Genomic DNA, 25,610 nt, shown 5'->3' on the forward strand with positions numbered 1-25,610 from the left:
CTGGAGACTTTAATTCCCCAGTAAAGGAAATAGGTATTTTCAATAGGGACTTCTGACTCTCTGCCCACAATACAAATGACTGTGTCCAATGTCCAGAGTGAATGGTGGGCACTGGACCTGTCACACTCGGGCTCAGTTGCTGGTATAAACTGGCTCTGTTCTTATGAAAACAAGGAGTTAAACTGTTCTGCAGCAGGCAGTTTTTAAATAAGGCTTGCAGCCTAGGCCCCTCCCTGCCTGGGTTAAATTTCATCAGCCAGTGCCCAGGGGCATCTCACCTCATCTCATTTCAATATGTTTCCTCTACTCCTTCCAGACTGTCCCCATCCATCTATCTATCCATCCATCCATCCATCCACACATTCAACAGAACTTACCAGCCATGAAAGTTGTGGCAGACATAGTATGCTAATGCAGAGAACACAAAAACCTGATTCCAACTCACAAGAGGTTCAAGAGGTTCGTAAGCCAGTATCACTGACGTAGGACCCTTAAAAATCTATGAAAAGGAGCTGGTAAGATAGCTCAGTGGGTAAAGGCTCTTACCAAGCTTGGCAGCCGCTATCAATCCCCCAGAGCCCACATGATGGAAAGAGAGAACTGATTTCCACAAGTCATCCTCCACCCTCCGCCCAAGGGCTGTGGCAGGTACTCTCCCACAGTGAATAAGTAACTGTGAGAAGTCAGGCATGGTTGCTCATGCTAGTATCTAGGTACATGGGAGGCTGAAGCAGGAGGGTTAAGAGTTCAAAGCCAGCCTCAGCTGCCTACTGGCCTGAGCGACATAAGACTTTGTCTCAAAAACAAACCAGGGAGATTGGCCTTCTAAGAGTACATGTGCTGAAGGGTGGTTTTCCTAGAGGAAGAAGACAGGGATGTCGGGCACTATTCCTTTTGGTACCACCATGCACATCCACCACTTGTATCCCAGCCTGCAAAACCAAGAGGGGCCAGTATAGGGGAAAGGTGGGAAGGCCGGACATCGGGTGTGATATTAGGTAATATTATTCTCCACTCCCTCTGACACCTAATTCCTTGGCCTGGTTGTCTCCCACCACTGAGTCAACTCCATGGGCCAAGCTCAAGCACACAGGAACAAGAAGCGTGTCTCCCATCAGCCACCTCTGCTGGTATAAAAACTGCCGCCCCCGCCCCTCCTTCAGAAGCTTGCTCACCTACCCTCTGTCCAGAATGCCCGTGGAGATGCCACCACTACGACATGTAAAGTCTCTACGCTGAAACAGCTGAAGTCTGAGGTCACAAACACAAAGAGAGTAACCTTAGCTGAGAAGTCAGGCTCTGACTCCTCACTCCCGACACGAATGGCTGCAGGCCTTTCTGGGTAGAGCCTGCCTGGCTCTGGAGGGAGAAAAATGATCCCCTACACTCCAATCACAGTGGAACCATGGTTCACCAACTTCCCAGAGCTCCTCTGAAAACCAGCTCTCTACCAGGAGAATTTCCCGGTGACACTATGGGTAACTCTCCTGAGGCTTCTCAGGCCACACAGCCCAAGAAAACTCTAGAAATTCTAAAAAATTTTTTTTTAACCAAACTAGATCTTTTTTAAAAAAAAAAAATTCTCAGCTGCCTACTTCTGCTGTTTTGCATATGTACACATGGGATTCCAGGTGGAAGGAACCAACCTCCTCAAGACAGAGACTCGGGTCACACACAGCTGTCGGAGCAAGGCTGGGAGTTCCTATGGTTCAAATTGCAAATGTTCGTGCTGTTCGACTAAGGGATATAGTATCTGAAACAGTAACCATAAATTAAAGTGATACATGCCTTGAGTGGTTGGTTTTTTTTAATTTAATACACAGATACACAGACAGGCACACACAAAATCCGACGAGGGAGAGAAAACCTGAAGTTAAGTCTGGGGGAGCATACTACAGCCCTGGCACTGGGAGGCAGGAAGCAGAGAGTTCCTGGCCAGCCTGGGATAAGGCTACACAAAATGAAAGATGAAAAAAATACAAAGATTTGTGAGACTGAAAGGCATAGCATTGGATATTAAATTGGTAATAATGAATTAATTGTCATCTGCATAAATATTGGGGACCATGGATTTTTAAAAAGTGCCTTTTCAAACAGGTTTCTCTTTTATGTATGTCTATATGTGGGTTTGTGCATGTGAATGTAGTATGGACAGAAGCCAGAAGAGGGCACCAGATCCACCCGGGCTGCAGTTATGAGCAGTAGTGAGCTGCCAAACTTGGGTGCAGAGAGCCAATCTCAGGTCCTGTCTGCAAGAGCAGAAGGTGCTCTTAAGCTGCTGAGCCAGGTCTCTAGCCTTAAAATGACTTTTAACTGCACTGACTGGCATCTGTGAAAGGAGGACAGGTACATATACTTCTCAGGGGTGTTTTAAGATGTCACTCATTTAATAATTTTAAACTTAAATAAGTTGATCTATATTAAGAAACTGCAAAACCAGTTCACACTTGTTTCTCATATGACAAGTGAGACCCACGGGTAAATTACATGCAAACAGTGAATAAGCACTTCTCCTAAAGCTACTCTCTCAGGTTTTAGTGAACCATTAGCAGCACCCGGTTAAAACACAACTGTGCCACTGCTCTGATCGGCCAAGCCCATCTTTCTACTTTGAGCACCGTGCCATCGAGCCAATCACCAATCTGTGCTTTTGTTCATTGCTTATTTAAGGTGAAAAAGGAAGGGAGAGGAAAGATAAGTCAGTTGGTGAGCTCATATCCCTACCCCTCCCCTAAGAGTGATGGGATTGCTGGGAGACATCAATCACTACCACTACAGAAACTCAGGCTCCTTTTATGGAGACCTGGGATCCAGGGTCTCAAGCATCTGAAGGAAAATTGGGAACCAGGGCTGCTTTTGAGCTAAGCTCAACTGCAAATGCAAGATGTTTGCCTGCAGTGATCACACACAGCACCCTGCGCTCTACATACCAGAAGGCCTTTCCATGTGCTTGTTTCAATAAACAAGCTCACTGGCTCCAATTCCCTTCATGCATGTCTCTGACCTGAAATCTGAGATCCTACTAAGTATGGACCAAATCTGATGAGGAAAATGGCAATCGAATTCTAGCCTTTAAAGAAGACAGCTTAACCCCACTTGAACCTGACTTCAAGGAGCTGGGCTAACACCTGGGTAGTATGTCAATCAAAGTACATCAGGTTACAACAAAGTTAAAGAAACATGCTAGACGAGACACACTCTCCAAGTCTGGAGGAAAGAAACCAAAATAAGACTGAGTGGTCCAGTAAGGGCTGGTGGAAGCCAGAGGACAGGCATGCATCACTTCCCGATCAGCAACCACCAAGCGTGTATGGGGTGTGTGTGTGTGTGTGTGTGTGTGTGTGTGTGTGTGTGTGTGTGTGTGTGTGTGTGTGTGTGTGTGTGTGTGTGTGGTGTGTGTGTGGTGTGTGTGTGCTCTCACAACCGTCTGTAATAAGATCAGATGCCCTATTCTGGTGTGTTGGAAGACAGCAACTGTGTACTCATACACATAAAATAAATAAATCTTAAAAAAAAAGAATTAGTGCTAAGGAAATTACCAACTTCATCATTCTATAACATTTATAATAGCTATTTATGGAAGAAAAAAATGATTAAAATAAAGCATATTTGAATATGTAACACACTTCCTGTTTATATTTCTTGATACACAAAACCATTTTTTGAGTAATCTCAGAGATTTTTTTTCAATGATGTGTGGTTATGTAAGTTACAATCTTGAGCTGGGAGTAGTGGTACACTCTTTTACTTTCAGCACTGGGGAGGCAGAGGCCGGTGGTTCTGAGTTCCAGATCAGCCTAGACTACAGAGCAAGTTTAAGGACAGCCAGGGCCACACACAGAAATCTGTCCTGAAAAAAGTATTTTTAAGAAGCTATAATTTAGATTAGGTGCTCCTTTGCTAGCAAAGATGGCGGCAGCTGCTGCAAGCCGAGTAGTCGGTGCAAAGCCAGCATTGCATGAGATTCACATTCACTTATGCCAGCGTTCCCCAGGCAGCCAGGGTGGGAGGGATTTCATCCAGCAATGGTACGTGGAGCTGAAGAAGGTGCACCCCAACCTGCCCATTCTAATCCGCGAATGTTCGGAGGTGCAATCCAAGCTCTGGGCCCACTATGCTTTTGGCCAAGAGAAGAACGTGTCTCTGAACAATCTGAGTGCTGCTGAGGTGACCAGAGCCATGGAGAATGTGCTAAGCAGCAAAGCTTGAAGGAAGTGTCTCCACTGAGGACTGAGCAAGCCCACCAGAACCTCCCGGACTGAAGACAATGTGGGGAAATGTGTTCTTTTGGTCCTTATAAAGCTTACGCTGTACAGTGTTGCTTCAAAAAAAATTTAAAAAAATAAGCTAATTTAAATGTCAATTATATAAAAAGTTGCGGGCTGGGGGCACTGGGAGGGGCGAGATAGGATATATACCAAACTATTATTAATTAGGCTGCGGTCAATATTCCTGGCAGCTCCTTGCACTGCCTCCTATTTGGTCAATGTCTAAACAAATAAATATTAACTTGACTAATTTCCAGAATAGGAACTGAATTTATTTTAATGTTTTTCAATTTCTTCTAATGCTACAAGTAAAATGGAAAACAAGTATACTTTAAGACTAGAAACTCTGACTTACAATTTTCACTAAGAATCATTTGCATGGAAGATAATACGGTCACTAACCCTGAGGGAGCATTTTACCACAGTCCAGCATACCAACCTTCCTGTGTCTCATTTAATCCTCACAGCAGCAGCAGCTGTTCCCCAGGCCTGCCCTGTGTTAAAGGTTCCCACTAGGAAATGGGTACACAAGCTCTGCAGACAAAAGCTTCTCAGGGCACATCCCAGCCTAACCCCAGGACTCTAACCCCAGGACTCCTCAGAGTATAGCATTTGGAGGGGTCCCCAACAGCCATGTTTTAAGCATGTGTGAGCATCACCCAGGCACACTCTCCGTTAAGACAAAACAGCAGCGAGTCTCCAGACTGGCCCCAAACCTTCTTCACAGTACTGCACACTGCACAGGGCTTACAGCTTTCCTTTCCTTGTTGCCCTCAAGAGTCCTTAGAACTCGTCCCCAACCCAGTGAAAGTTCCAGGCCAGAAGAAATGCCCCAGAGAGGATGGGCACTGTTACCTACCAGACTGTGATGGAAATCAATCTTAAAAATACCTACTTTCATCTTAGGTCACTCTAGGTCACCCACCAAGGGCTCTAATCAGGAAGGCTATCAAGTATCCCCAGGCACTTTAGGGAGTGTCCCCGACACACCCAAGGTCAAGCCTGCAGCCTCACCTCCCAGACCCCTGCCTGAGTTTCAGGAAAGAATCCACAACTCCAACTGTTCTCCGGTGAGCATTTCTAGGTCTCATAGGTTCCTAGAGCTCTGTGGTTTCCTGGGGCCATCTACTTTATCCTAGTAGCCATTACATAAGTATGAGTACTATATGAATATGAGTATTAGAGAACTCATATCCCAAATGTGGGAGATTGTTTGATCCAGACTATCCTGGTCAAAAGGCCCTGAGGCTGATACTTAACGTAACTCCTACCCTTCACCCAACCACCTGTCACCTAGAACTGGTTGGAACCAGGAAAAGCCTGTTGTTCCAGTGCTCGAGAAGTTCAATCACTGTAACTTCTAAAAGAAGATCCCACCCACCTCAGAAACTGACAAATTCTTATCTCGTCTCAGTATTGACAGAATTTTCCATTAGCCAGGAATCTCTCTTCCAAAGCCTGCAACCCACATAGCCAGCAGAGGTCCACCCACGCGGCTCAGAGGAATGTAGGTGACTAAGGCCCGGGAGACCTTAGACAGACATCTTTCATTGATAAATGTTTCCACCGCAGAGATCCGCCTTTCTCTGCTTCCTGAGCCCCAGGCGTAAAGGCATGCATTCCCAAGACCAGACAACCAATCTTCTTTCTTGCCACACAAAGGTTGTAAAGGAATATCTGACATTTGCTAGGTTCAAGTCCCACCACACAAAACCATCCCGGGAACATCTCGGCAGTGTCCTCATACCCAGTCCCTAGGAGGCCACCTGTGAGAGCAGTGCTCCTCCAAGTGTGAGTGTGCATATAAATGTGTTTGCTTCTCTGCATATAAATGTGTTTGCTTCTCTTGGATAGATTGACTCAAGCAGAACAACTCTATGCTGAACATCTAAGAACTTCCTGGTTGCTGTCCAAGAAAGCTCACCTCTCGAATTCTCCCCACTTATGTGAGAGGAAGCCCAACTCCCCGGTCTTCCCCACTATCAGGCTTGCTGAGCACAGTCGTCCTAAGGACTGGAAGGTATCTGCAGCAGACAGTGGAGTTGGTGTTCCTGCGTGCCTTTTGGCAGCTTTTATGCCCTTCTTAAGAGAGAATGCCGGCTTAGATCCACGAGCGACATTGGTGAAAGTTTGGGGTGGTGAAGAGACACACACAAGAGCTTCTCTTTGAGCCTATGTCATATCAGAGAGAGTAAATGGAGACAAATGTCCCTTCACTGGAGTCCCTTCTGCCCCAGCTTAAAAGAAAAAACAAGTTAGTTGCACCCTCCTTCTCTCCTCAGCCTCACACAGCGGTGAGGACACTTTTGTCCTCCTTGTCCAAATTTAACCAACCAGTCTTTTAGTGGGCAAATGGTTACCCCAAGGAGCACAGAGATAAATACTTGTGCGCAGCTTCCGTACGACGACTTCAGCAACATGAACATGTTATGCACAAGTAAGTATCAAAGTAAAACCGAACGAGACCATCTCTGGACATGCTGGGAAGAAGGGTCCCCTGCGGCAGGTAACAGGTCCTCGAAGAGGCTTCCGGGCATCTCCGGCTTAGGACTGCCCCTGGAGAGTAAGGTCTGCAATCACGGTTATCCCCCAGACCAGAGCCCTGCGGAGGTAATGAGCTGAAACCTGTGGCGCGCGCGCGCGCACACACACACACACACACACACACACACACACACACACACACACACACACTGCTGAGGTGGGAATCTGTCACCAGCCAGTGACAAATTTAAATAGCAGTGCAGGGATTCATGCAGCTCAGGCCTAACACCGGCATCAAAGCGGCTGGAGGCCACAGCCCCCTACTGGGGCCCTTCTGCTCCCTGAGCCCAGCGGGCAGACCCAGAATGTGAAGTGTTGTCTGTGTACCAGCTGAGCCCAGCATAGGCCCAACTCAGGGTGATGCCTACAGCAGCCCAGCTGAGCCCAGCTGCACCCCCAGCCAGACACAGACCTCTACACGCTGCGTGCTCCACTCTCAGCTTACATTTGTTGATGCTAATTATCAAGCTAGCTGGGTAACCATCTGGAGAGATAGCAGCCGGAAAGGCACGTTCCCTGGAACTTAGGGCTCCCACCTACTCAGGGCCTATAACTCTACGTCACCTGCTTGCTCCCCCTCAAGGCATTGGAATTTGAACTGGCATGTCCGCGGATATCATCAGCAGGTCTCAGTCAACACATAATGGGGCTAGAGAGGTGGCTTGGTTAAAGGCAAGTGACTGTTCTTGAGAATCAAGGTTCAGCTCCAGCACCCACAATGGGACACTCAACTCCCTGTAACTCCTGTGCACATGTACACAGACAGACAGACAGACAGACAGACAGACACACACACACACACACACACATACACACACACAATTTTAAAGTAATAAAAATGGCTTAGCAGGTTCCATATAGGGATGCATATACACATTTGTATGTGTAACAATTAGAAGAAAAGGTAGGGTGAGCAAATGGATTGGAAGGGTAATATTTTAATTTAAAAAATATTAAACAAAACAGCAAACCTTTAATAACAAAAGCAATTCTGATAAGGATGATGTTGGCCGAGACAGACCACCAACTTACGTGAAAAGCTGGGTACTGTGGAACGGGCCAATACAAGCCACCTCACCTCAGAAAGCTTCCATGTTGGCTTTATTAGTCACAATTTTTAATTTATTTATTTATGGAGGGAGGTGGTTTACCACAATGTATGTGTGGAGGTCTAAGGCGGTTTGCAGGAGACAATTCTCCTTCCACCATCTGAGGTCCTGGGATAGAACTGAGGCCGCCAGGCTCGGCGAAGAGAACCTTTACCAAACCACTGGGCCATCCTGCCAGTTCCATTACTTCCATTCTACAAAAAGGGCTCTATGACTTAAAGAAATTGGTCAAGAGTGATGGGTAATAATGCTAGATCTTTCTCCTCTAAAGTAAGTACTCCCTCCCTCACCACAGTGAGTAGCCTCAAATACACTTGAACACTTTTAAATTGAGTTTAAATATCTGACCCGCTCCCTTACCAAAAATAAGCTGTTACCATACAGTAAGAAAGCTATTATAAACAACTGCCCTTCTTGTTAATTATGCGCACACACCTGGATTTTAACTTCACTCCAAGTAGTCAGCCCAAACACTGGCTGCCGGGTCAGCTCAGTTCTCACGTGAGATGCCAACTGGGCCTTCATAGCAGCTCCTGAGCTGGGGGGACCTGGTCTGTTTTCACATCTGAAACCGTGGGAGGTTGATGGGTTCAAGGGTGCGCCTTCTCAGATGCACTTCGTGGGTCCTCTGAAAGCGCTCAGTGAGCCCTCAGCAAAGCTGCTCTGCCAGGCTGCCAGTAGTCAGCAGGCTTGTCAACAGTTTCTGGAAAATATTTGCCTGTACTGTCAAATTCCCATCAAAACTGGCTGACATTTAGAATAATTTTCACTACTTAAAAGCCAAACCTGTATAGACTCGGTACCCCCCCCCAAAGAACATATTTTATGAAATCAAACGAATATCTTTACTTTTAAATATAATCACTATTTGTGTGACATTTAAACGTCTTTCCCTCATGTCTATTTGTCTTTGTGCGCACTGGCATGTGAGCCACAAGGCAGGTATGGAGGTCAAAGGACCCTGTACAGGAGTCCACTCTCTCCTTCTACTGTGTAGGTTCCAGGGCTTGAACTCGGGTCACCAGGCTTGGCAGCAAGCTCTTTACCTGCTGATGCACCATACTGACCCTGTTCACACTGCATTTGAAGTCGGGTCTGGATATGTCGCCCAACTGGCCTCGAGCTCTCTACCCTCTCACCTCAGCCCTGGGCTGGGCTCACACCTGTAAAGATGGCTCCTGGCTTCTCTGAATCTCCAAGCAGGCTGCCCCTGCAGGTAAAGCAGAGTTCCTTATCTGCCTTTTCAGACTGGAAAAGAAAGAAGTTGCCAGGCCCATTGGCTCTCTAGCAATTTCAACTTTAGCCGATTAGTCTACCAAAAAGAACTTCAGGGCTGCAGAGATGACTCAGTGGGTAAGAGGGCTTCCCACGAAAGCATGGGATCTGCCACGCTTCTAACACTGTGTAAGGTGGAGACAGGGGGATTATTGAGCCTTGTTCTAGGTTCAATGAGAGGCTGTTTCAGAGTGTAAAGGAGAGAGTGGTAGGACAGGCTCAGTGTGGCCTCTATGAAGGCACTGGGGCAGACAAAATACCGTGATTTCTGTTCGGAATTTATATACATACTTTATAAATACGTATATACACCTATATACACATGTACATTAAAGTAGGAGGGCCTGTTTTCCAGACAAGCAAGAGAAGGGGAGAGAGGACATGGAGGAGTGGTCAATCTGTTCTGGCTGTTTCTTAACTGGATATGGGGCTAACATATTAATATTTACCCACCACTCCCTCAAACACTCCACCGCACTCCACTGTAATCTCTACGAACCCAGGAGCTCACACCTGGTTTTACTCACTGTAGTCTCCACAGTGCTTGGGACAGCCTCGCCATATGTTGTTCCTGACACTCCACAAACTGCCACTGGGCTAAATAAAAGAGCAACATGACTGGCTTCCCTCTGCAGTGAGCAAACCATCCTCACTGGGGTTGCCGTGTAAAACACAACCTTTGCATAGGACATGCTTGATTTAGAAAATGACTTATGCCCAATTCAAATCTAACTGGGCATCTCGCATTAAACAAGGAAATCTTAGTATTAATTATAGGAGAGAATGGTCAGACTCCGCCCACCCAGGACCTCCAGGGGAGGCAAAACTCTAGGGTGCCATCTGAAGACCCAGTGACCTTTTCTGTCCTTTATTACAGAGGCCCTGTGGTGACCGAGTAGTGCCAGACTTGGATGAGAAAAGGCTTGTTGCTGGCTAAGGCAGCCACAGGACGGAGCCCTGGCGTCCACCTCTTCTGCTGTCAAAGATCCTGTTCTGCCAAGGGTTGAGAGGCCCAGCTGCTCAGATGGAAACAATACAGGAGGGGCAAGTAACCAGCTCCCCTCTCCCTCCTGCCAGGAGCCTGCAGCCTCTGGCTTAGCTCTGCACCTGCATAATGCCTCCGATTAGGGCTTCAGCTAGTCAGGACCCTGGAGGAGAAATGTCTCTTGTGACTCATGTGCCACCAGCAGGCCATGGGAAGCCCATGAGCCTGTTTAGAATAAAAAGAAGCTACTCAATGTTAACAGATCTATCCCAAGTCCTGAAAATCAAATTATCCACACCTAGATGCTGCGCCATCATGGATGGGCTCTCAAAGGAGCAGTCTTCAGGTTTTCCTCAGGGTTCCTATCTGCTCTCCTGGGCCTCTGGTGTGGGAGGGATCTGAAGTCTCTGCTCCATAGACCATACCTATACCTCAATCTAAAGTTCCTGGTACCCAAAATCCTGGGATGGAGGCTGGTGGGTAGGTCAGTGTCATCGGCCCAAAGAGGAGGTATGGGAAGAAAGATCCCACTTGCGGCGCTGCCTAACATGGTCCTGCTTGATTCTGCTTCTCCTGGTGTCGTTACAATCACCACCCACTTACTCTCCAAAGTGTTTCTGTTTGGACTTTAGACAGGACAGCCAGCTTAGGCTGGGGACACACTGGGAACAACATCTGAGCCCTGGGACTAGGATGTCAGAAGGGGACAGCTATGTGGGAGCAGCTGCAAACAAGGCAGCCAGTGTGTCCCCAGAACTGGAACTAGGAAAGGGCCTCACTGGAAGCATCGCTTCTCTGAAAGCTGAGGCGGCCAGATCTCTTAGCCTTGAGTTCCAGGGGCAGCTGCTGTGAGCCTGCCCTGCCCTCCCCTCCACCCAGCCCACAGGAGCATATGCAGGCCTACACGTCCTCAGCTCCCAGGCCCCCAGAAAGCCCCAGCCATCTTCACATGAGGGTATCAAATGACTGGGAAGCTACCTTTGATCTGATGCAGAGAAAGGGCAGGCCCTGCTCCTCTGACAGGACCCGCCTACCAACCATCTCTGGGTTTTCTCTACAATTTTCAAAACCCTGAGGTTGGATCCAGAACAATGAGTCAAAGGTTTGGGGACTATCTCCTGCCAGCATCTCCACTTAGTGAAGATGGAGCTGCAAAAAGGAAACCGCATAGGGAGTCAAACTCCTGGGGAGGCTGGAGCAAGGCACACCCCTCCACCCCAGACACTGGGTCCAGACAGCTTTGGTGTTAAGAAAGGCTAGGCTCATGGAGGGTTTGGGGAGCCCCTACAGTAGAGCAGGTCAGGGCGTTTACACGCCCTGAGGCTTATGGGAAAACCATCATGCCTGCATCCCACCTGGCCAGAAGGTATGTCTCAACAGTGAACATGTTATGCAGCCAACACAGGACTCCAGGCTCGTCCACCACACCTGCAAGGTTTCATGAACCATCAGATACTTACTAAGACTTTGCATGGAGTTGAGACCATGGGTGGCTCTGACAGCCTCCTTAGGGCTCTCCTCTCAGTCTTCCTCTCTATCCTGTACATCAACAATACAATCTCACCCACTTCCAAGATCCTAACCCTAACTGTGTTGATGTCTCAAATCCTTAACTGTACCTGCAGAAAGCCCCACTGCATGGAAACTCCCCAATCCAAATGCACCACTCCTGAGCTGCCCACTGAAGCCTGCTCCTCCTTGCTGCCTACCATTCTCTGCAAATGATAGTCAGCCATGTGGATGAAAGGTCACCATCCTACGACCCCTGCACTGTAAGCTCAAATAACTAGTCTCTGATATAAGACCTAAAGTCCCGGGCTGGAGAGATGGCTCAGTGGTTAAGAGCACTGACTGCTCTTCCAGGGGTCCTGAGTTCAATTCCCAGCAATTCAACACAACCATCTGTAATGTCATTCAATGCCTTCTTCTGGTGTGTCTGAAGATAGCTACAATGTACTTATATTATATTAAATAAATAAATAAATAAATAAATAAATAAATAAATAAATAACATAAAAACCCATTCCCACCTTATATCCTGTCCTTGTCACTCCCTTAGCCTCAGTCCTCATGGAAGAGACCCACGAGCAGTGGAGTCTAAAAGTACATCTACAGTATTTCCTCCCAGCCTTGGCTCTCTGGACTTTACCATGCCTCCAGTTCTGTCCTTCTAGATGCTCTACATCCTACCTCTACTCTCAATCTGTGCACTGCTGACTCCTATGAGCTGGCTCACAAGTCCCTAAGCCAGTGGCCAGTCAGTACTGCAGTCTGGTAAATTACTCCAACCCAAGCTGAACCAGCTTACACACACACATACAAAGTCATCTGAGAATGACCACTCTTGAGAGTGACTCTCAAACCCAGAGTGGATCAAGGGAATGCAGCATGCAAGGGAGCACCTGCACATGTGCACCCACCCATTCCTGTCATTTAAAACTGCCTCAGGCACACAGACGGACACAGCCACCAAAGCTCCACTGCAAGCTTCCGCTCACCAGAAAAAACATCCTGGGCCATCCTCAAAACTTCATCAGAATATCCTTAAATGTGATTTTTTTTTTTTAAAAAAAGATGAAACTGTAATAAAGGGGATCCTCTCAGGATGCATAGTGAGCTCTCTACTAACACCTTCCACCCGGTCACGCATGTTTTCAAAGCCTGCAGTGGAGCAGCTGCTGTGCTGAGGACAGAGAATCGGAGAGCGGCCAATTCACAGCATCTGCCCTGGAAGAGTCCTAAGGGATTGGGGACAGACAGACAGACAGACACACACACACACACACACACACACACACGCGCGCGCGCGCGCGCGCGCGCGCGCACACACCCCAAAGTGAACTCAACAGTTCCTGGCATAATTTAAGAGAGTCAAGTCTGCCAAGCTCTTTGACAGATGCTTAATGATGTCTTAGAAAGATCCTAGAATCTAGCCTGAATCACAGGCTTCAGAGACCAAGGGTCTTCCTTAAAAGATTTCTTTTTATTTTATGAATACCTGGGAGTACCTGCATGTATTTGTGCGTGCGCGAGTGTGTGATGTGTGTGTGCTTGTGTGCGTGTGTGCGTGTGCTTGCGGGCCCACAGGCATATACATAAGTATCAAGTACACACCTGGTGCTGAGGATGCCAAGAGTCAGATCCCCCAGGAACCAGAGCCACGAGCAGTTGTGAGCTAACACGTGGGTGCTAGGAACCCAGGTCCTCTGCACAGGTCACCAGGATTATTAACTGCTCAGCCACCTCCAGTCCTAGATGAAGTATTTATTTTTATAAGGCCTTGAAGTCCAGTAGGAGTTTAGCAAGCAGGAGAGCAGGATCAAGGATGTCCCCAGATCTAGAAAAATTCACTCTCCCTCTTACACTATTCCGTGGATCCAAACTACCAGAACAGGTAGCAGTGTGGTGACACTAGACTCCTGGGACAGCAAAGAGATCAGAATGCTGGCTCTGGACCCAAACTCAAACTGAGCCTCGTGACTTGGCAGGAACGATAACCAGCTATATAAACCTAGGCAAGGTGGTAGACTTTTCTGAACCGTGCTAATATGTGAGGCTACTTTAGATGTATGAATGTCCTTATCCAGACATCGCCCACGCCCTCGATCTCTTCTCAGAAAGAAAATGGACAAAACCAGTGAGCTCTCCTAAGAAAGTCACATGGTCTATGTATTATGAAATGATGACAGTAGTCATCTGTAAAGACCCAGAGGCTTAAATGTCAGGTATTAGAATAGTATCAGGCATACTGCACACATGATAATAATAATTAATGCTGTTCTTATTAGTATCGCTATGATTCCTTGTGATAACAGTCGCCCAGTTCAGGTCAGGCCTTAGTAGCATATATTTCTTTCACTTTTCTTTTTTGGTCAAGGCTGATCTCAAACTCAGGTCTGCTTGCCTCTACCTCTGAAGCACCACCACACCCAGCCATAGTAAAACACCTTTCTAAAGGCTCTTGTCACTATGCCAGTGTTCAAGCTGCACAAGCTACACAAGAAGCCTCTGCAGCTAGAAACACTCATGGGAAATGTCACAGGGCACCCAGCCACTGAGAATGCTGCCCACACAGTTTACAACCCTAGTAGCCTAAGTCAGATGACTGCATCTTTCATAGTCAACATCTATCTCCACTGTAAGTTGTGTGTTGCTGTAAAACAAAACACAAGCACACATCCCAGTGAGTAATTTGAAAGCTAAACAAACACACAATCTGGTACCTAACATTGGGCATGCCGCCTCCCGATACCTTTTTCACAATAGCTACTTAGAGGTATGCAAGTTCTTGACATCGCCATGCATGCCCTAGACCTTACTCAGGAAAGTGGTTATGAAAAGCGAGCTCTTCTAAAGCTGTCATGGAAGCAACTGTGCTTGGAATAGAATCATTCATCTGGGGACAGCTGCCAGAGCTATCTCAACGCTGCAGTGAACAACTCACAGGTGATAAAGAGGACAGGCAAGAGCAAGTCACAGGGAACACTCAACCTATAAACAGGATAAATGTTACCCGCCACTGGGCTCATCATTAACATCCTACAGAGAATTCCCTTCTTTAGGATTCTGTAATACTTGCAAAAAGAACAATGGTCTGCAGAAAATTTTCAGGTAATGACTCCTAGGGAAGGAGGGAGGGAGAGAGGGAGGGAGAGAAGGAGGGAGGGAGGAATGCTGCCCCCTCCCCCATTCCTTTCCTCTCCTCCTTTTGAGACAGGGTCTCACTGTGTAGCTCTCACTATCCTAAGACTAACTAGGTAGACAAGGCTGGCCTCGAACTCACAGAGACCAACCTGCTAAGAGTGTACACCTACTCCTGGCAAATGTTTTCAATAAACCTAGACTCAGGCACCAGGCTTCACGGCCACACCTTTCAGCAGTTGTTCTAGAAGGCCAAGAGGGAGAGGAAGGACAATGAGACAGGGAGAAAAGTTGAGGAAATAACATCCGGACCAGCTTCAAAGTACAGATTTGACTTTGTTGTTTGCCTGAAGTGGTAGCATTTAGGAAAGGGAAGGAGGGCAGATAGACTCTTAACAGAAGCATCAGGTCAATGAAACCCATCTGCAATGAACTATAATCTAATGAGTGATTAGAGTCAAGTGAGACTTTGCAACACGCCATAAAGTCCCTGGAGCATTTTCAAACGCTAAACGCACCAACTGTGCCCAAAGGCGGGGCAAGAAGAAGATTACTTGCCAGGAATCTGTTACAAAGAATAGCATGTCATCAGAAAAACTACTGGCATTTTAAAAAACAGACACTCCCCCAAACACCCCCAGGAAAAAAACAGGTTTACTGTCAAGTACAGGCTGAACAATGGAGAAAATCCTAGCTCGGCAGAGGTCCAACTCACTCTGTCGGCACCCAGCCCCCAGCATCCGAAGAAAAGATGTGAATGTTCCCCCAGCCACCCACACCAGCACTGTACCATACACGGGATATGGCTGACTGCTGGTCTGGACAGCTGACTGACGGACCAAGTGGTGGGGCAGCTGTTTAACTCTGCACTCATGCTAAGAACACAATGCTGTCTTCTCCATCCCAGGAGAAGACCTGCAACCCCTCCCCTTGTGCCCAAGCTTGGCATCCCAACCACCCCAAGTGAGGGAAGAGACACTCACTAAACAACACATTCCCACCCTGGGACCCTGCTGTGTCTGCCCAAACCAGGACCCCGGAGACACCTTGCCCAAGTGCACCCAGGCATCATGGCTCCCTTTCTATCCGTGCCTCTCGTCACAATTGTCTTTAATGAGTAGTTCTTACTTGGAGGAAAAAATAAACTTGATATAATTATCTCTTTTCCTCTAAGTCCAAAAGTAACATATGCTCACTATTTTTTAAAAGCCCATTAATACCAAAGCCTATAATAGAAAGGAGCGCTGCAATGCCATTCTCCACGGCAGCCACTGTGAGTGGTTGTAAATGACTCCAGATTGTTTTGTGATCCCATCCACACGATGCATTTACAATACTTCAAACTTACTAACGCTGAATGATATCAAAGACAGAACCTTTACTTAGTAATCAACAAAGCAGTGCAAGGATTACGTATAAATGGTAATTTACACTTGTTGACAGACTTCAGCATCAATGGAATGGGGTGCAAAAAGATAAACTAAACCACACACTCTCGAGTGAAATGCAAGCTATCGCTGTGCAAAGACCTGGGGCTTTAGAAGGGGTTGGCAGAGAAGGGCATTATGGCTGACAGCTGGTACCCTCTTCCTTCTCTCTGAGGCTGCAGAACCCCCGCCCCTCCCATCACACATAACAAAGGCCCATGAAAGTCTGCTCTCCACACACTCCACTATCTGCCTTTGTAGAAAGTCTGCAAAATGAAAGCTCAGACCAATCTCTCCTTAACAGAGCCAAGCCTCCTGACAGACCCTAGACCAGTTCTGCTGAAAACATGTTCTCACACATGACTGCATTCTCCCCAGACACCACCAAGAAGTAGGGAGGGATACCCCGGTTTTCTTGTCTCCAATCTTCTGATGACAACTGGCCCAAGGAGACCTTCACACGTACTTTATGGTCTGGGATGAGAGGGAAAAAAAGGAGAAACATGTCTTCTGACCCTAAAATCCCTCCTGCCATTTGATGTTTATTGGGTCTATGCTATTGAAATCTATCAAGTTCTGCTCATAGCTGAGGGGTCACCTACAGTCCCCCAGGAGGGTTACTCAGGTAGCAAATTTACAAATGTGCACTGTGCCTCTTCAAAAGGAAGCAGTTAGTCAACCCGACTCACCACAGAGCGTGGACAGCCCAGATGCTCTTCCTCCTGGTCTCCATGGCCACAGCCCACACTCACATGTCCTGGCCATACCAGTGAACTAAGAATCTCCCCATCACTCAGGAGCCTGCAATCCTGTCCCCATTCCCAGACCCAACAGACCTCTAACAGTCTCCACAGTCATGACTGGCCCCTCCGGTTTCCCAGTTCTCCATCTGCACTACCACACACACTATCTCCTACCCTGATGTAAGGCTATGGGTAGACCCAAGATGTTCAACCAGCCTAATGGCCTCTCTTGAAAAAAAATAGCTCTTCACCTTACACAGAATTTAATTCAAAACAGATTGCACAATGTGGTTTGAAACATGACACTTTCAGAGTAACAGAACAGAGAAACTCTTGGCTAGGCACAGAGCGTGACGGCAGAAAGCAAGGCTAACCCCACAGACAGTGTGAAAACTAAGCTTCTACTTTTTTGTTATAAGTTTTACCCAACTGAGCATGGTGGCACACACATTTAGTCTCAGTACTTGGGAGGAAGAGGCAAAGAATCAGGAGTTCAAGGCCAGCCTCAGGCCGGACCCTGTCTCAAACACCCCACTCAAGTTTCACTCACCTGGAAGTTCTTGTTTCGTTGGATTGGTGCTTACCCCTCCCACCCCAATGTAAAAAAGACAGCAACCAAACTACAATATGGAGAAAATACTTGTAAACCATGAAGCCTACAAAGCCCTGTCTCTAGAAGATTCTCCAAATGTCTGGTTGTAAGAAAAAACAGCAGAAGCGACGTTACCAACCAGGAGCATCCATAACCAGAATGAACACAGGGAAAAGGCAGCCAACTTCGAGGTCACTAAGGAAATGCAAATTAGGGACACAGGAGCTCCGGACCCCACACTGTTTACAATGTAGAAGATTTAACAGTGGAGCCAGGGCACACCTTCAACCCCACACACTTTTAATCCCAGCACTTGTGAGGAGACAGAGGAAAGCGAATCCCAGTTCTGAGCTCATGACCAGACTGGCCTGAGAGTGAGCTCCCAGACAGCCAGGGCTACACAGAAAAACCCTGTCTTGAAATAAAAGATACAGGACGAATGGTGGTGAGGGATACAGAGAATATAGACGAGAACCTGTGACAGTGCAGCCATCCTGGAAAACAGCAGAGCTCCACATCCTCTGCCCCAGCTATTTACCCTTCAGAAAGAAATCTGCCCCACATGCTCAAATAAAAAACCCAAAACAAATGTCCATAGAGGAGGAGAGGTGGTAAAAGGCTAGTCAACCGAAGAGGCCCTCCAACATATGTTTAACCATCTGAACCTAAGATGGGGAGATGGGTTTGGTGGCTAAGAATGCAACTGTGCAAGCATGAAATCCCAGCACCCATGTAAAACTCAAGGCATAGCAGCACACACCTGTTGACTGTGGTGCATCTTTAGGGCTCGCTAGTTATAAAGGTAGATCTAGATTCATCAGGGGGACATTGTCTTAGGGGAATAAAGCAGAGAGCAATTAAAAAAATGCTTGATGTTACCTGGCTTTTAAATGTGTGTACATAAGTGCACATACCCACAGGTACATGCATATCACACCACATACACAAACACAGAGGTTAAATGGCTTGTTGTTCACACACACCAGGGGATGCTTCTTAATGATAAAAGGGCATATGAACATACAGATGGATCATCTTCCCTAAATGACTAAATGGGGTGAAGTAGAAAAACACTACTGTCAAAAGACAGTGCAGAGCACAGTCAATTCTACTAATAAAAAAAAGCTTAAAATGATAACATCTAAGAAGTGGTGGGCAGATTGGTGGTTGTTGGAAGACAGAGATGGAGGAAAGGGCAGGACGGAGCATAGCGAGGTCAATAAGGAGCAACCCAGGACTCCTTGTGGTTCTAGAACTACTCTGTACTCTGACTGACAGAACAGGAAAGACACTGTATACAACCTAACATGCCTAAATGCATGTGCACACGCATGCACATAAACATTCACTCATGTGCTTGCACGCACACACTGCTGGGAAAATCTGAGTAAGCTCAATGGGTTATACTGATGTAACATCCTGGCTGTGGTATCACAATTGTGCAAAATCTAACCACTGGGGGAAATGGGTAAAGTGCACACAAAGGAACCCGTTGTGTATTATTTCTTACAATTGCATGTGGATCTATAATTATCTCAATAAAATTTTCAATAAAGAAAGAAAGTACTAGCCTCCAACTTCCCTTGGGCCCTTCATGGTTCGGCCAGCAATTCTGCTCACCCTGTCTGTCTAGGTCCCATTCTCCCACAGCTGTAATAGGCCTGCTTCATTTCTCCACAGCCTATGGGCCAGCTCAGCCATGTGGCCTTAATCACTGTCAGCCCTCAAGTCCTCTCCTTCATTGTGCCTGGAAACAAAAGAAACCCCACCCTTTAAAGTTCCTTCTGGCTTCTGCTCCATCAAAAATGCCCTTAATTCACAAACTCCTTTCCCCAGCTCACCATGTGGCCAATCCTGTCCCTGCCCTAAAAGTTAAGTCTTCTCTTAACTTGAAAGCCACCCAAAGTATCATGTCTCTTTCCACCTGTGGTCAAAGATCACTACCTCACTGCACTTCAGAGAGCCTGGTGGGTAAAAAGCAGACTGAATGGAAAAAGTCAACTCAGTTAGAAACATGAGGTCAGGAGCCCCTATGTTCCCTGGCTCTTTTACCACCTTGCAAGACTAAAGTGCTGCCCAGCCCTGGGGTTCTCAAAGTGTGATCACCACCTAACACACCCAAATGCTCGGAGCTCAAGGACACTCTTTGAGCACTTGTCCTGTCCCTCCCTTCCCCTCTCAGCTCCTCAGGCTTCTGCTCCTGATAATCAAGCAGAGAGGAGCCAAGGGCCTAGTCCTTTATTTCTAAAGGGGCGCACTGGTGTGCTTCTCAGCATGCATCCTAGCCTGCGCTCTAAACCTGCGTTCCCAACACCCCGCAGGGCAAGCCCCACTGACAGATACCTGGGACAACCACATGACGCAAGGCACTTCCTTTCCACCCTCTCCCAAACCTGCCTCTCCTGTCTCCACTCCCCACATCATTTCATAGTCCACCTACCTCCCCACCACCCAGGGGTACAACCCCAGCATAAACCTAGGCTTTCACAAGCCACCTAGGAAACACAAACCATCCCCAAGCCACACTCCAGCATCAGTGCCAATGCCAAGGAAGATTGCAAGAGCCACTGAACTCATCTTTGCCTGCAGGGTTGGCGTTGTAACACACGGACTGAGCTGTTACCTTTCCTGAACCACTGCAGAGGTTTTCACTCGGAATGAGCACCAGACATCTTGGTATGGTGTGCGTGCCCTCCACCACACAGTACCAAGTTACACAGCAGCATCTCTAGCAGGTGCCCAGGTGGCCCACTCATTTCCCTGCTCAGAATTGTGCTTTTTCATGGTAAGGAGCCCACCCCTTCATCCCACCATTCTGAATTAAGGCTCCATAAGTCATGTGATGTCTCCTGCCAACGTCTAGGGCTATACCACTCTGAATGAAGCTAATTTGTGTGGTCATCTACGACAACTCTGTGACTATCTACAAACATGCCTTCACCATCTCTGGCCAGAAGAGGTCTATAATCCAAAGAAAACCATTAAATGGTTCTTTTCCCAAAATTCAAAGTTAGAGCAGAAAATTGCCTCTCTCATTCTCACTTGCCCTCTCACCCACTCTCAAATATACATACAGAAATTCCTGATCATTTTCCCTCCCTCCCTCCCCAGCTCCACCCTCCAACACTAAACTCTATATCCCTAGAACAAAATATACTTCCACTGCACACTTATTGTGACTGACTAGCCTGGTTGGAAATGTCTACCTCACAGCTCCTTTGCTGTGTGACCTTGAAAAAATAATTTGACCTCGATGGTGATCTCAAGCTTCCTCATAGAATTCATTTGTCACTGGGTTGTTAGGAAGACTAAGCAAGACAATGCCATTCTAAGGCAAATCAAACAGGTCATCGGTTTTCCTTACTCCCTATATGTTGCCCCACTCATGTTCAGAGTGCACTGCAGCCCTCAGCCAGTGATTTCTACATCTGAATCTTCTAAATCCCGGTTGTCCATTGTCATGGCAAAGACATTAAGAGGTAGAAGTTGAGAATGACTTAGCATTTTTTTTCCCTTTTCCTCCCTCATGACCCATTCCTAAGCCACACACCTTGGGAATAAATTTCTGCACGCCTGCCCCCAACCCCTCCCCATTATTTCCCAATCGAAATACTGATGACACTGGCTAGTCTCACAGGAACCAGGCTGGGTCAAAATCCCCTATTACTCATCTAGAACTCACCCTGGCTTCCTCCCCTCTGTCCCTATTCGAATCATAATTCCTTCCTAATACTTCCATGAAGAATTGCCAACACTAGCTGCAAAAACAAAAACAAAAACAAAAACAAAACAAAACCAGGAGCTCCTCTGCCCTGATATATGCAACAAAATAAGCAAATGCTTCTCTCTTCTCTTCCCCTTTCCCAGCCTTTCTTCCCACAGAAGAAGTTCTCAGAGCACAAGCACCAAGCACTGACCCTACAGCAAAGCATGCAAGAAACACAGAGTTGCGGCTTCCTGCTTGTTCCAGGGTAAAGATAAGCTTTAGTCTAACCGCTCAGCTAGAAACAACAGGTCAAAAAGAAGCCATAGGACGCCCAGATGAGGAACTAGCAAGAGTATGTTCAACTCAGGCCCCAAGAGACACTTTCTTAAGGACCAGCGACTGTGGTTCACTGGTGTCATTCAACAGACTCTGGGAACGCCACAGACTTAGCCTCCTCCTCACCCCAAAATGAACCATGAGAGCAGCTTTCCTGTGGAAGCACACAGTTGTTCTCCTCAATGGTTCTTAGTGCTGGGCAGCCCCTGGACTCTAACAGCATCCTCCTGCTGCCGCCAAGCTGTTTGACTGACACACAATTGCATGCCTCTCCCGCTGATTCCCTGATTCACTAAGCAAGCCCCTTCCTCCTGAAACCAGGCCAGCAGGCAATCCATACATAGCCTGTGCATGACTGTCAAGGCACAGGTCAGCAATGGGGCAGAGGCATACATACATCTCACCCATCCTCCTGAATAGCTTGCTCTCTAGGACTGACCAGTAGTAGGTCTAGGATCCCACTAAGAAACAATGTCTGCCCCCCCCAACCCCAACCATAGATCACTTGACAGAATCCTTGTCTTGCAATCATGAGATCCTAAGTTCACTCCCAACAAAACAGAAAAAATAACCAAACATACAACTGGAGGTGGGGGTTCCCTGCTTCCCACCCAGCTATTCTCAAGAAGAAGAGTACAGGCATCTGCTCACAGGAAAAAGCTTACCAATGGCTGTGCCCAGTCAGCCTGCATCGACCTAGGACACTAGAACCTTCCAGACATCTTCCTGGCCAGCTCCAGGGCCAGCCTTGTGATCTGGACCCTCCCTGCTGTGTTCTCTTCCTGCCAGCAGCAGGCCAGGTGTCCTGGACTTTGGTAGCCAAGAACAGGCTTCAAAAGGCTAAGTGGAAGGTGACCATCTTCAAAGCGTCCTCAGACTTCCCAGAAATCTCTGGCACCCAGCCCTGACCTCAGGTCAGATGCCGGCAAATGAACTTGTGACAGCTCCATGAGGGCAGGACTCTGTGTCTGTCTGGTTCCCAGCTCTCATCCTGGCAACCCCAGCATGAGGCTGGCGTACAGCTCGTGCTCAACAGCAATGGCCTCTACCAAGGAAAGACAGAAAGCAAAGTAGGGGTAGCCCAGGCTCTGGAGCTAGACAGGCCTGGATCTTAATCTTCCAGCTATCTTAGTTAACTTCAGTCTATGCTGTCCCTCTCACCCAACCCTTCACCACAACACCTCAGAGAGCTCTTAGGAATGTCAGCTGGAAATAACACACTAGTCAACAAAGGCAGAAACCTCCACTCTGTTTTCAGTTCACACTTATTTAGCACTCAACTGTACACAAGGTGCTGTTCAAGCATCGTGGGCAGTCCCTCATCACAATGGTCCCACATCACAATGGTCCCACGTCACAATGGTCCCACGTCACAATGGTTCCGGTTAACATCTGTGACACTCCTCTGAGGTTCGGTCTATTTAGCACCCTCCTTTGCTGTTTCAGGCTTTGAAGTACAAGAGAACTAAGGCCCCTTGCCCGAAGCCTGAGACCTAAAAGTGCTGGGCCGGGATTCATGTTACTGACACAGTCTAAACTGCTAAGGTGCTGCACCTGCCTGCCTCTAAGGGCCGACAATCACTGCAGCCTGATCTGTCCCAACCCTTGAAGGACTCCAAGGACATGTGACCACACTGTCTGACTGTGTCTTCAGTTACAGAGGGAACAGATGAAGTATTCCCGTGGATCGATTTTTTTTATTTGTTTGTTTGTTTTTTCTTTTTTTTGGGGGGGAGGGGTTCCTTGCTTTCAACTGTGGTGTCCAATTTCAGAGAAGCATATTCACTAAAAATTTCCCTCCTATCCCATCCTTCCTCTCTACCTCCCAAAAAAAGAAACACACAGCTATGCAAAACTGAGCTAAGAAATGAAAGAGAAAAGATGAAGGCCTGTGCACCTTAAGAGTAGAGTCAGAGGCAGCAACCAAGAGCAGGCGCTGTACATCAGGGAGCACAGAAAAGGTCTAGACACACAGAGGCAGGCGGGCGGCTACACAGCTTCAGCTGCCCAACGTCCAAGGTAACAGAAAATTAAGTCATTTCTCTTCCAAGGGATGAAAGCTTATCATAAAGAACTCTCCATTTACTATCCTGCCAACCACGATGGAAATCTCATTACCAAAATAAATCACCTGACCTTGCCTCTTGCGGTGTTTCAGGGCTAGTGACATCACAGAGAGCTCCATAAATGCTCAGAAATGGAGGGATGAAATCCTCAAGCAACACGTGCCAGGCGTTTTCACTTGGATATGACTTTGACTGACTTCACATTGCATTCATTTCCAAAGGTCTTAGAGAAAAGGAATGCTCTAGGGACTGCTGACTCCTGGTCCAGCCATGTCCAGATTCATGTGTGTGATGATAGCAGAAGCTTGATCAGAAAGGGTGACCCTGGCCTTACAATGGCTCACATGTCTCTGCCCCCAACTGGCTGAGATAGCACTGTGGAGAGTTAACTTATCTCAAAAGTCCCTGACAAGATTAAAGCAGATCCAGTCTCCAACAGGGAGACAAGAGGAGTGTTCCTCCCTGGAGAGATGGAGATATTGAAAGGCCAGTGCAGAAAATCCATCTCTTCCTGATGAGGGAACAGGTTGTGTACTCTCTTGCCCTGTGAAAACCCACAACTGTACTAGACTCTTTCTCCCTAGTGAATTGTGATTTCTGAGGCTGCCTGCTCAAAAAAAAGGTTGCCTCATTTTAAATCTGGCTGGCCACCAACACAGACAGTAACCGGATAGTGTTGACTTAAGGAAAAAGACACCCAAACTCAAAAACAGATACAACTGGAGAGTACTAGGAACTGAGTTACCTTGGTCCTAGAGACATGTCCCACAGCCAACACCAAACTTACCAATGTCCAATCACCCTGCTGAATTCCATACCCCCAAACCACAATAAGTAATATGACAAGTCCCCAAGGACCCATGGTCATCATTTATTTGATCATCTTTCCCAGAAGCCTGAAACTAGACTGACACCAAGCACAAAAGCGATCAAGTTAATTGTTGACAGAACAACTCCAATCTGAAGCTTCCTGTGATTCAGTTGCCAACAAGAGATCCTAACAACCATTTCCACATAAAAAGTTTACAACTGAGCTATAGGCAAGGTGAGCAACTATTCACAAAGGAAAAACCTCAATAGAGAGGGGGGAACAATTTCCTGAGGAGATATGATCTCACTGGATAGCTTAAGCTGGCTCTAATTCCCACCTTCCTCCTGCCACACACTCCTGAGTGTTGGCACTGAGTGTTGTACACTACCAAGTCTGCCTTACGCCATCAACTTAGATTAAAACAATTTCTGAGCAAACAAGTGGGAGCCTCACCAAAGCTACACTTCAGCACAGCTAACAACCCCACCTTCAAATCATCTTCAAACAAAAGCTGAGGAAGGGGAAGCAGGGAAGAAAGAACGCAGGACACCTGAGGCCTGGAAACTATCCACCTGCAGCCGCTGAGCGGTTTGGGCCCGACTTCTCTACCCTAGATAAAAAGAGGATTCTCTGGCTGCTCACGAGAGCATTAAAACAAATGCCACAAGTCTGGGTTCTCACTCCCGGGTGCATGACAGGCTGAGCGGCTCAGTGCCACAGAAAGCAAAAGTGTCTTTGTTTCCATTACATCATCCGTGGTGAAGGGGGAGGGCAGGCGGGGCACAGCTGGTGGCAGCTGTACTGCCATCTGCTCTCCCCTCAGAAGCCTTTGCTGGTCTGAGCACAGCCTCCTTGGGCTCCTGACAGAGACACCCAGGGTTAAAGGTACAACACCCTATTACAGAAATAGTGGGAATTACTGAGAAATAAATCACTCCTCTGTTGAGTTAAGAGCCGCGGGTAGTGGATGAGCCGGTGTTCTTGGAATTTATGCTGGCTACATCTCTTTAGACTTGGTGACAACACAAACTCTGTCAACTCAATTAGACAAGCACTATGTACAAGCAACCACCTGCCATCTGCTTCCCTGAAGGTAGATAGCCAAAA

At 47.3% G+C, this 25,610-nt stretch overlaps 2 protein-coding genes across 6 annotated transcripts in view; one reads left to right on the forward strand and one right to left on the reverse strand.

Moving 5' to 3' along the window:
- The window catches only part of Tead1 (TEA domain transcription factor 1), a 208,838-nt gene that overhangs the window by 107,782 nt on the left and 75,446 nt on the right, over positions 1 to 25,610 (reverse strand). The window lies entirely within an intron of this gene.
- LOC116891645 (NADH dehydrogenase [ubiquinone] 1 alpha subcomplex subunit 2-like) lies at positions 3,901 to 4,333 on the forward strand. Its single transcript, XM_032892878.1, has one exon. The coding sequence runs from the start codon at positions 3,910 to 3,912 to the stop codon at positions 4,207 to 4,209; it is 300 nt and encodes a 99-aa protein (XP_032748769.1). The 5' UTR covers positions 3,901 to 3,909; the 3' UTR covers positions 4,210 to 4,333.

The sequence above is a fragment of the Rattus rattus genome, chromosome 2, assembly GCF_011064425.1.
Source record: "Rattus rattus isolate New Zealand chromosome 2, Rrattus_CSIRO_v1, whole genome shotgun sequence".
Lineage (NCBI taxonomy): Eukaryota > Metazoa > Chordata > Mammalia > Rodentia > Muridae > Rattus > Rattus rattus.

Coding starts and splice junctions, on each gene's coding strand:
- LOC116891645 (XM_032892878.1), top strand. CDS start 3,910: ATGGCGGCAGCTGCTGCAAGCCGAGTAGTCGGTGCAAAGCCAGCATTG.